Genomic DNA, 12,250 nt, shown 5'->3' with positions numbered 1-12,250 from the left:
CATGACTTTGAATACTTGAGTATCAAAAAAGTTTTATATTTTTATTCTAATGCTTTGATTCATGTAATTATTTCTTGTTACTGTTGAGTCACCCACTGTGATTGAGCCTAACATGACTGAGACCTATAGTGGGTTGGTACTTTTAGAGGCACTACAGTTTTTGTACTGAATGCTCCACAGTCCACTTTTGATTTGTTTATATAATCAAGTCAAATTAGTTTATGTATGGCAACTGCTCTTGTCTTACATTTTTAAATGCAGCGAGCAAATTTATATTCAGTGACAAATTGACTGGTTTTCCAAAATAAATATTTCATTGTTGAAACTTTGAATTATTAATCTAGTATGCATGAATAGGTTAAAGATTTTTCCTGAAACAGTGATACAAATAGAATTCAAACATTTTTATTAGAAAAAAAAACACCCAAACTGTGCAATCTTAGTGACACAAATTCATCTCTGAAAAATGGAGAGGAGCGGAACCGTTGGTTCCAAGGTGACTTGACTCCCACCGCACCTGTTGATGGGGGAAATTATTCACAAGGGTTAAACCTTGAAAATAAATCTTACAATACAGTTAGCAACTTTTTAGTCTTTCTGCTATCAAACCTTTACATTTTTTTAATTGATTTATTTTGACTTTTTGTTTTTCAATCTGCACAGAAATGCTTGCGGCACGTTAGCTGCTACAGTAACATGGAAATTTCCCCACTGTGGGACAAATTAAAGGGTTATCTTAACTTTTAATTCTGTTTCACACAATAAAACACTATATTTGCCGCTGTTAGTCATTAGTATTACCGTAATAAATGAACATGACTAAATGCGATAAAGCAGCTTAGGCAAACAGAGATTGCACTCACCTTTCCAGACATCTTAGTTGTCTCTACTCCTGTTTCTTGGGGTTATTGACGGCGACGTAGTGATACAACACAACCAATAAGAACAACGACACGCCAAGCATGTTGGCAAATATGGCCAGCTGCACGTCTGTCACCATTCTGCAAAGGATAACGAAATTTAATCAAAAAGTGTGAAGAGCCGAGGAGAAAAAGAAGTGGTGCGCAAATAGATTATGACACTATGTTATAAATAGTCTAAGATTTGCTAAAATAACTAAAGGCGTGTTTACTTGTATTCATCTGTACATTTTCAAAAATGTAATACTGGTTTTCACACATCTTAATATATTTTATTAACTTTGATTCTCAATACTAATTTCTGTTTTGACATTACATCACGATGCTTATTATAAAAAACGTGTTTTTGAAGTTATACACTTAAAAGGATATTCGTGTTCATTCATGGTGGCAAACAGTGATACGTCGTTATTATTTACTTATAGCTTTTGCAGATAAAACTGAATTTTTGAAAACATAACAAGCAACATAATGTATAAGAATTAGAGGATGGTTTGACTAAAATAACCCTGATAAATCAGGTTTAATAATTGTACTTAACATTAATGTTATGAAGACCGTCAATCTGTGTAACGTTAACTTAGCTAACACTATAGCTAAGGTTAATGTTAGCTAACGCTAAAAGAACTGCCATTGGCTGAGCTAACTGTTACTGAAAATGCTACAAACAAAGCATTAACAATATTGCTAAATTAAAACTATTTCTATGTGCTTTACCTAATGTTGGTACTCACATTAAGCGCTGAATTATCTTTTTACTCTCAGTTCAATCAGCCCTTCAGGTCCACAGCAGCAAACAGGTTAATCTGTCGCTCACTTCCGGCTGTAGAGGAAAGCCACGTCACAAATAAAGAGCAGTAACAGAGCAGACATCTACGGTAGCATATTGCTGCGACCGTGAGTTTTTTTTTAATCCGTAAAAAACGACAAAGATGCTTTTCTCGTTAAAACGAGGACTTTTCTCGTTTTAACGAAAACATGTCGTTATACGAGATACTTTTCTCTCAAAGTCCTCCACGCCATTAGTGGCAGTAGTGAGCTGCAGGTAGCTGCTTGTTCGAAGCCCGTGGGAGTGGCCCAAATGTTTCGACATCGCCTCACCCGGCGTGAACGACAGCGGCTAAATTAGATGATACTCACTCGACTCGGCAGCTAGCGTTGGGCATTTGTATTTCAAAGGAGGGATATTTGTTTATCTCATCGTTGAGCCAGACTGTACAACTATGGTTCTTTACGAATATGTCACTCAGGAGCAGCTTGCGGGCTTCGATAAATACAAGGTATGAATTATAGACTGTAATAACATGCTAGCGGGTAGAAATGACAGTGTGTGTGTGTGTGTGTGTGTGTGTGTGTGTGTGTGTGTGTGTGTGTGTGTGTGTGTGTGTGTGTGTGTGTGTGTGTGTGTGTGTGTGTGTGTGTGTGTGTGTGTGTGTGTGCTAGCTGTCACGACCTGCTGGGCGCTTCTCTGGTGATAAAAAGGGATGTGAAGACAGACAGATTTAGATTAAATCATACAGGCCAAGGGCGAAAAATACCCCTATAAAATAAAAGCTTTAAAGTCGTCCAAAACGGCTTTGTGTTTATGTGGTTATGCCTGCATGATCTCTTTAGGGTCATTTGATGATGGTGATGAACATATACTAATATGTACACCATATAAAGCTTGGTAGAACGAAACAAATTATCTAATCTTTTAATATTGACGTGTGCATAATTTCGCTGAAAGGTCTAAGGCACAGTGTTGGTGCGTGGTACTGTTATTTTGAAAGTGACGGCCGGAAATGTCCTGCAGTTCTTATAGACTGGTGCTCGACATTGGCGCAAATGCGCTAATAGCTAGCTAATGGTTCCTAGTGTCCGTCCGTGTTGGGCTATTAAATAAGGTATTAATTAATAAGTGCATACAGTTCTGTGAACTCCCCTGGTGCTCCCTATTTGTAGAGATGGCCTGTTATTGAATGTTTGCTCTTGTAGAAACCAAAGAAGTGATAGAAAGATAAGTAGCTGCTTTAGTGGACAAGTAGGTGGGAAACCCCTCAACTTGAAGCAGTAACTTGCACAGATGGGGAGGGGGGCAGAGACAAGTGGAATCACTCTTAAAAACACTCGTGAGCATAACGTTATGTGTTATCCCCTGTTTTTGTAGGACATTCAATAGTATTTAGCACTCACTTAGCATCAGTGTGTCTATACAAGAATATTATGGAGGACTGAAAAAAGGAGTGGCAGTAATTTCAAGAATTTCATGAGACAATAAAGTATTGATGAGAAGATCATTTGATTTGGGCATCCTACATGTATTTGCATCAGTATGACTTGGAATGTGTCATTGTCCCTGAAGTATATAGACAAGTAAAGTACAAGCTGATTCTGAGAATTTAAAAATTTTGTGCATTTTCATTTCTTGCTATATTTTGCATTTGCTCTGTCATGTTTTTTGTCCCTAAAAGATTTAAAGGTCATTCAGGCTCACTCTATAATACCCTCAGTCTTTAGTTGATTACCATAGGAACTGACAATCAATCCCTTTAGCTGTTCACCATGAGATGCTTTTTTCATGTGGGAGGAAGCCAGTGGCTGGCTTCATCCCCCACATGCTCCCACATGTTTTGGCTACTATGCCTCCAGCAAGTAGTGCTGGAGAGGGATTGATCACATCCATTGTTTTAGATTATTTTAAGAACAAACCCTTTGACATTGCACAATATCGTGTCTACAATATCAGCCCTAGAGACCATTTATAGTGTATTAGCTCCAGTAAAGATGCATTATGTTGTTGCATTCTAACACGATCATCAGGTCTGACTCAAGTTACAGAGTCTGGAGTGAGGTTTGCTTTGATCTGCATGACAGATCAAATACCAAATGATCCAGCAAAGATCTTAGATGAAATTTGTTTACACGTCCTAGTTTACTTGCAATGAGAAGATGAGGATTAAATATAAAACAGTATGTCAATTACATTCTGATTGACTAAATCATGTGTTTGTTTGTTTTTAGTACAGTGCAGTGGACACCAATCCCCTGTCCATCTATGTTATGCACCCTTTTTGGAACTTTGTGGTGAAGGTGAGAAAGAGCTGTTCATTCTGTTTGTGTGTCTGCATGTCCTACATCATTAATGATGTTTCCTATTACCCGCTGTGATACAGTAACATTACAGCCTTACATGTCGCCACTATCTTTTTCTTTACTCAATGTCAAAACAAATTAGTCTCTGATTGATTGTTTTGAATAGAGCCATCAAGTACTCGATAACACGCACAGAATGTTTATCTCGTAGATCGATAAAAACAGTTTGCTAAGACAAGGGAACATCTATCTACTTATTTAAGTTAAGCTTTTATCTATTTTACAATAATCTCTGATTAACAGCAGCCAGATATAAAATAAGAAATTCACATCATTGTCTTCAAAGTCCTCTTAACAGATAGGTAATGTTCAAGAACTGCGATAATAAACACAGCCTGATAATTGAACCTGTTTTTATTATTATGAGAAGATAATGTGCTAATTTATTGTTATCCACTGTCTTTTTTTTAATTTATTTTTGTTCTCTCCCTCAACAGTTTCTGCCAACATGGTTGGCCCCAAACCTCATTACATTCACAGGCTTCATGTTCCTTGTGTTGAACTTTGTTATGTTGGCTTACTTCGACTTTGACTTTACTGCATCTGGTAGGTCCCCTGCTTATTCTCCCCTGCCTGTGTTGTTCTAGGCCTCAGTGGATCGCTGTTTACTTTATTTTGTCCTAAAACCTGCTAAAAAGTGCCCCATCTCTTTAGAGCAAAGAGAGAACCAGCGACGTGTACGTTTTGTTTTTTATAAAGGGCAAAGTCCATCACTTACTGAAACGTGACTGTCTGTGTTGGCACAGGATAAGTGAGTCATGACATACTCCATACTTACACACACACACACACATATATACACAATGAACTACTATTGGAACACAAATATTTACACTGGGCTTTATAATGTATTTCACTTATATCAGTTGCCAATAATTAGTTTTTCTATCTATAGGCACTTACAAACAAGAGCAAACACATAACTTGTATTGTAACCTCTATGAACATTATGAAAGTGGGTCAAAGAGATTGACTTGCCTTTTATGAGTAAACAAAATATTCTATAAACACGTTAAATATTCACCTAAACTATACTTCTTTCGTTATATTCCAGTTTGAATAATCGTCTTAGTTTTAAATTAAACTAGCTTTATTTGCTGTTCCTTTTTGATTTTGTCTCTGTGTGGTGTGATGTATTTTTGCATTATTTGTGTCTCAGCAGCAAGACATGAACATGTGCCTAGTTGGGTCTGGGTTGCTGCAGCGATCTTCAACTTTTTGGCCTATACACTTGGTGAGTTGTAACCCCTGTAACACATGTGTGTTTTTTTTCTCCCCCCACCCTCCCTGCTTGTCCCCATCAGACTTGGGGAAGATGTAATAGTCTGTACAGTGCTTAAAATCCTGGAGGTACAGAGATTGTTTTTTTTTTTCAAACACTATTTAGGTGCTTTCAAGGGTGTTTTGGTTTTTAGCATTGCTTTCCAAATATGAAACTTTCTAAAATTATCAGCATAAATGTAAAAGTGCTCACTTCAGTGATGTATTCATTCATATTCATATATTCATATATTCACGGGCAGTTAGTAAGTGAATGTAACTACAGTCAAATACGCACTGATTTATTTTACTGTCATATTCCTTCTCTGTTGGTGTGTTCAGTCATGTATAGACATGTAGTCTGTGAACCAGACTGAAGTCAGTTTAAAATCTCGATGACCATTTTGTAATGCTTTAAAATAAAACCTCTTTCTATATGGCTTTTCTTATGAGGATGTGTGTTGCAGGTGACTTTCTTATGTGGACGAAGTGCGTGTAGTCCATCTAACAGGTTGCAACAGTGAATTCAGTGGTCAGAAGTAGAATTGTGATTGTTTTTAATGACAGTGTTGTGAGAGTGGGCAGCTGCTTGGGGTGCGTGGAAATGTGAATCATTTAAACAAAGAAACTCTTTAGTGTATGTGTATGTAATGACAGATCTGTGGTTCTGTCCTGTATAGATGGTGTCGATGGTAAACAGGCGCGACGCACCAACTCTTCAACACCACTGGGGGAACTGTTTGACCATGGACTGGATAGCTGGGCCTGCATCTTTTTCGTGGCAACCGTTTACTCCATTTTTGGGCGTGGAGAGAGCGGAGTGGGTGTTGCCACACTGTATTACATCCTGTGGGTGGTGCTGTTCTCCTTCATCTTGTCTCACTGGGAGAAATACAACACTGGCATCTTGTTTCTGCCCTGGGGATATGACATGAGCCAAGTGGTGAGGACACATGCTAACACCGTTTACAGCATTTTTTTTTTTTTTTTTAGAAGTAGAAACGAGCTGCATCATTTTCTAGAAGGCTAATAGCGATTTGTTAGCTACACCGTTAAGTGCCGTTAGCAGATATTTCGCAGCTTTAGCTAGTGAGCCAAAAGAGCTCACTTTAGTTCAGTTGGTGCTAAGTGCTTAAACGTGTCTTTTGTTGATTATAAAATAAGAAACTGAACATGCACTTGATTACTATGTATGTGACATCATGTCGTACATAAAAGATTAGTCTGCTAACCACTGAATGATCCATGTAGGCACACAAAAATTGTTCTTATTTTGTAAAGCTATAACGAAGCTGCTTAGCTACACATTTATGGACGAACCCTGCAAGTGTGATAGTCATGTTGTGTTGCATTAAACTGGAAATAAGTTGGCTAGAAGGGAAACTGCACCAACCCCAAAAGATGGAGAAATCCACTAATGTTAGCCTAGACTAGTGGCATATGGGCATCACAGATAGGAAATACAAGATAAGGGATTTGCAAGTCATGACCTGTGCTTTTTTTAATGTCACGTGTAACCTTACAAAATAACAGGGCATTAACTTTGGAAGTAACTTGGTCACTGTAGGCAGTAAGCTAGTTAGGTCAACATGTCAACTTGTGTATTAAGAGCCGTCAAAAATGCTGTTTAATTAATTCTTGACATTTCTTTCTAGTCTTTTTCATGTAAAAGACGATTTAAACAAGAAGGCACCATCAAAACTCTTGAAACTGTTTTGTTTTTACTATAGCTACATTCACATCTGCACTTGGATGCAACTAAAGCCTGCTGTCAGTTACATTAGATTATATATGACTGAACAAAAGCTATTTTGAGAGTCCTTTAGAGAATTGTCCGTGTGACATAGCAGCCTTTTAAGGACTTAATGTCTTGGGTTTCATCTCCTACCAGACGATCTCCCTTGTTTACTTGGTCACTGCTGTGGTTGGTGTGGAAACTTGGTACCAGCCAATCCTGTTTCACTTTCTCTATAGAGACCTTTTCACCTTCATGATCATTGGTGAGCCGTGTGTGTGTGGTCTTGAATACCCTAATACATTTATTCACTTTTTCTAAGCAGCTAACTTCATTAAATTTTGTTGATTTTCAGCCTGTTCCTTTACTGTGACATTACCCATGAGCCTCCGAAATGTCCTGAAGTAAGCACAGCTTTTATTAACATTTTGTTAATTTGTGGAATGATGTCTACAGCTCAGAATGTTTTACCTTACACTTTGGTTTTGCAGGGCTTATCGCAACGACTCTCTAAAGCACAGCAGCCTGTATGAAGCTTTCCTGCCCTTCCTTTCTCCCGTTCTCCTCTTTATCTTGTCCACCACTTGGGTTGTGTACTCTCCATCTGACATTCTTGAGCTACAACCCAGGATTTTCTACCTCATGGTGGGGACAGCATTTGCTAATGTTACGGTGAGTGTGTTGACACACACAAAGACAGATACATTTGCTAATGTTACGGTGAGTGTGTTGACACACACAAAGACAGATACATTTACTTTTGACAAATGCAAGACAAACTCACATTTCTGTATTTATTTGTCTTTATTTGCATTTGTCTTGCAGTGCAAGCTAATTGTGTGTCAGATGAGTAACACACGTTGCCAGGCACTTAGCTGGCTGTTGCTGCCCATGTTGGTCGTGGTTGCATTAGCAGTCACCGGGGTGGTCGCCAATGAGACGCTACTGCTATATCTTTGGACAGCTGCTGTCATTCTAGCACACATACACTATGGTGTATCAGTGGTAAGAGTACACACAAAAAATTCACTTTTTGGATATGTTTTAAACAGCCTGGGCACCATTCAGAGGCCCTCCGTGCCAGCAGGCAAGGCAGGCAACTGCGTGGGGCCCCAGGCCAGTAGGGGCACCCGAGGACTGACAAACGTTAACTATGTACAGCAATGACTGTGTGCAAAGTTTGCAACAACACTACCTGTCGCAGACCTCCCTAAGAGGACCCTGACTGACAGTCCGTTGCAAGTAGCCCATGATTCGGTTTAAACAAACCAGTCTAATGAAACAACAAGAGGAGTTATAATTCTGGGAGCAAAAAAAGAAGAACAGGAGAAAAAAGTAGGATAGTGGTAAGTGGAGCATCAGAGGTCGATTTGTTAGTAGAGCTAACAGGCTGCAAATAATCAGCTAACTTGGGCAATACTTTTTCTGTGGTAAACTGATGAAAGCTGTGTCCAACTAAGCTATCTGTAAAGCTAAGAATCCTAAGTTTTCCTAAGAAATTTGGACAAATGTACTATAAATCACTATGATGTATTACTGTGAGTTATTGTGCTATGTGCAGTGCGGTGCAGTGTTGTATTTTATTGTATTTTCCATATCTTAAGCATAGCGGTTTTATGATGCATACATTACATACATAGTGCCCCGCCAGACTTTACAATTTCCACTAGTTCCTCTACCAGTGTTTTAGTCTTCATTTGTTAAGTGTTTTAAAATCTAATTTTGTATATTACACTTCCACACACCTGAATTAGAATTAGGTGCGAGATAATGATGCTTTTTCATTGCTAGGTGCAGCAACTCAGCAACCACTTTAAAATCTTCGCCTTCTCCCTGAAGAAGCCCAGCAGTGACTGACAGGAGGAGGAACGAATCGGCTTGACAGGAGCAGAAGTGTAGACTCCTTCCCTCCTCTAATTACCGGCACTTCACTCTCATCACCGCAGATAACCCCCTCCCCCCCCCAATTCCATGAGGACACTGCAAGTGGAATGGACCTTGGCCCTCTTGTTCACTCTTTGATCGCACACATATTGGCACACTAGATACTCACATACACATATTCCTTGCTAACCAACTCAACTCTGGTGTCGGCGATGGGGCGGGCCCAGGGGCTCTTGCTTCCGTTATTGATGATTGGCTAAATTAGTTGAGCCAATGAAGTGCAACTGTTTCCTACGGAAATATGCTTCAGTCATGAGGACAGGAGCCCAGATGAGCCTTGCAAACACACACACATATATACATACACACACACACACATAAATACTGCATTTGTGCAACTTATTTATATCTTGTGGTAGGTATCTCAATACAAACACAGCCACGCACAAAAACACACCCAAACAGTTGCACTCATATAGTATTATGAATGTATATGCCTTGGGGAAATGGCATTTCAGTTTTACTCTATTAACATTAATGCCTCAGTAAGTGTTGTTTCAAACTTGACCAAATGCTTAAACTCTGGCCACATGTGGTTCGCACACCAACAACTGTGTCCAAAATTTAAATGTCAGGTCAGCATTTTTTTTTTTTTAAATCATTGGATGATTTTTAGTTGGAAATCTCATTTATGACATATGTTAATATTTGTAAACACACTGTATGTTTTAAGGGGTTTGGGGCATTTCATTTTCAAACTGAAGTGAATCTTTAAAAAGTTATGATTTACTCCTGTAAAACATTGTATTGAATTGAATTTCCCTCTAATTAATTCCACATTGAGCTCTAGAATGACAACAGTCATTCAAAAGAAAAAAGAATTGACCAGGGTAACGTCTGACCTTTTTTAAACTCGATTAACCATCCACCTTGACCTCTGTCTGAGCACTGGGCTCTTAGCTCCCCCTGTCTTCTGAGGTGTCGTGTCTTTATGCTGATTCGTTCTTTGTTTGTGTTTTTTTTTTTATTTGCATACATTTATTTGGTATCATTTTATGTAAATGTTGTATTGGCAATAGTGTGTGGTTTAGTTTCGCAGCGCTTGAATGAAGAGTGTGTCCAAAAACCACTAATGGAGCGGACTCACTCTGAGGAAACAAGCCGTGACACAGGACGCCTCAAACGCCGCTACACCGCCTGGTGTCACACTGCAAACACACACAATGTCGTCACACATTTTATGTTTTTTTTTTTTTGTTTGTTTTTTTTCATTTGTTTAGTTTTTTCAGTCTGTTAAACACTGTGATTTAACCTGTGTTTCGATGGTGAAGACAGTAGTGGCTGGAGATGGGACGTGGTCTTCACTGCAGGGCCAAAAAAAGATGAGAATCTGCCATTATCTTCAAGCCTTTACTCATTTTTCCTCCTTTCTCCAGCACGTCATAAACCGTTTTTCATTTTGTAATTTAGAGGAAATATGGTTTACTGTATTCAGACTCTGTCAAATCCCATTTGGCCTCAGTGAGAAGTGGCCAGTCTTGTTTACATGTACAAACTTTTCCTGTTTCAGATCCCCTGTATCTGTTGACATAAAATAGAAGAAGGTCCCAGGTACAGTCAAGATTCATTTCAATTTTGGCTCGGTGGAAACCTAAGTGAAATATATTATGAGTCTTCACTAATAGTTTCAAACCTTAATTTGAGTGTGCTGGGGTGATGCTCATTACAGGTGTCCCTGTCAGCCATAACGCATCCGTCTGATATCTGCTTCTCTCTGTTTATGAAGAATACATGTTGAAATACAAGCCCTGTACTTGCCTTGTGCAAGTTCATTTTGATGTTGTCAGTCTGTACATGAAGTGTGCATGTGAATAACCAGTCATAGTGGTAATATAGTCTCATACAGAATAGTTTGCTGCAGACACTGTAAGTGTCTCCATGCATCATCATTAAAAGGTAAAAGAGATAATGACACTGGGGCACAGATCCAACTCTGCCATACTGCCATAATACCCAGCATTATAGCCCATGTTGGTTCAGCACTGCAACTGTGGCTTGTACAGACAAGCATGTGACAGGGGTTTAGTTTAACGCGTTCTTAAAGAACACAGCATCACTGACTTTCGAGACTGAGGATTATAGTGACTGTGACTTTTGCCACCAGCTCAGTTTTTCTGGTGGGTACATGCACTGTCTGTGCAGATCCATGTGTACTGTTAATGTATGACTGTATATTAGTCTATCTATGTAAATACATTTATTATTTCTTCATTTAATTTTTTAAACTGCAAATGTTGTTATACAGCAGGTTGTTTTTTTTTTGTTTCCCCAAACATAGGACAGATACCTTGTTAACCAGAGGGATGATGCCAGTCAGCAATTTTTCTTCTGTTCTAATTGTAATCTCCAAAACCTCAGACTACACAAAACTGGAGTAGCCTCTTTTTTTCCCCCAAGTTTGCTGCTTATTTGCTGATTGGATCATGTTTCAGTTCTTTTCTCTGGGATAGTTTGGAGATCAGCTCTGACTCTCAGTACGTCCACCCCAGGCTCCAGCACTACACACAACTATAAATGCAACAAGGAATTTGACAACATATTAAAATCATCAGTCAGCTGGTTGAGGGGAAATGATGGTGCCATTCATTCAAACCAAAACAAACAGGCCGAAATATGGGAGACAATTAAACGCAGGTCTTTCATCAAGTTGGCAGGTGTTTGTCTTTGTTTTTGTTTTTTAAGAAGTAGTGTGCTTTTCAGTTTCAGACTACTTTCTAAGTAATAATTTTTTATTTCCCCCCTGAGTCAAAAAACTAAGCTGTTTAAATTGTTACTAAGTTGATGTATAATGCTGCTCTGGCAAACACTCCGGGGCTTCAGTGTGGTATTTGTTCTGTTGTATTTAACCCACAAAAGGAAGGACTGTCCAGAAACAAATAAAAGTAAATTTTCTTTAAACATGTTTTTGTGTCAAAGACTGAAACTTGAGTGTTTGTGATTAGATAATTAAAGGCTGAGTAAAGTTAAAGTTCATTTAATTTCATTAGAGACCAGCATAGAGCATTTTGGAATCTTCTCTATCCTGCAGTACCAGTACTGACTGGTTAAAGTACTTACTGTATGTCTAACAATTTACAACTAATAAGTAATTTTATTTCTCCACTTATGGCACAACGTGGCATAGTTGTGTATGACCGCGACCTCTTCTTGTGCTTGTGGTCCCACGTTCTATGTTGGTGCAATTAGCTTTTTGATTCCGTTTTTCTCAATACACAAATAATCTATAATTTATATGCATGTATTTGCATTTCTTAAA

The 12,250-nt window shown here is 38.6% G+C and overlaps 2 protein-coding genes across 4 annotated transcripts; one reads left to right on the top strand and one right to left on the bottom strand.

Moving 5' to 3' along the window:
- Window positions 1-389: 389 nt before the first annotated feature.
- On the bottom strand, window positions 390-2,404 carry ost4 (oligosaccharyltransferase complex subunit 4 (non-catalytic)). Its single transcript, XM_067481484.1, has 4 exons — window positions 2,374-2,404; window positions 1,655-1,743; window positions 864-1,001; window positions 390-517 (listed from the first exon to the last, which is right to left on the bottom strand). The coding sequence occupies exon 3, from the start codon at window positions 998-1,000 to the stop codon at window positions 887-889; it is 114 nt and encodes a 37-aa protein (XP_067337585.1). The 5' UTR covers window position 1,001; window positions 1,655-1,743; window positions 2,374-2,404; the 3' UTR covers window positions 390-517; window positions 864-886.
- Window positions 2,014-11,896, top strand: selenoi (selenoprotein I). Of its 3 annotated transcripts, none has more exons than XM_067481482.1 (10): window positions 2,014-2,200; window positions 3,924-3,992; window positions 4,493-4,601; window positions 5,218-5,289; window positions 5,996-6,258; window positions 7,207-7,315; window positions 7,406-7,454; window positions 7,542-7,770; window positions 7,876-8,055; window positions 8,842-11,896. In XM_067481482.1, exons 1-10 carry the CDS (start codon window positions 2,144-2,146, stop codon window positions 8,947-8,949), a joined length of 1,245 nt encoding a protein of 414 aa, XP_067337583.1. In that variant the 5' UTR covers window positions 2,014-2,143; the 3' UTR covers window positions 8,950-11,896. The 3 variants fall into 3 exon arrangements, with proteins under 3 accessions (XP_067337583.1, XP_067337584.1, XP_067337582.1); XM_067481483.1 differs by having other exon boundaries at window positions 5,215-5,289; window positions 7,542-7,722; XM_067481481.1 differs by having other exon boundaries at window positions 5,215-5,289.
- Window positions 11,897-12,250: the final 354 nt, after the last annotated feature.

Source organism: Channa argus, chromosome 17, assembly GCF_033026475.1.
Source record: "Channa argus isolate prfri chromosome 17, Channa argus male v1.0, whole genome shotgun sequence".
Taxonomy (NCBI): Eukaryota; Metazoa; Chordata; class Actinopteri; order Anabantiformes; family Channidae; genus Channa; species Channa argus.
Note: the sequence above shows the minus strand (reverse complement) of the source record. Positions and strands in the feature narration are given on the sequence as shown.

Excerpts from the sequence above, each read along its gene's own strand:
- ost4 (XM_067481484.1), bottom strand. The coding sequence starts at position 1,000 with ATGGTGACAGACGTGCAGCTGGCCATATTTGCCAACATGCTTGGCGTG.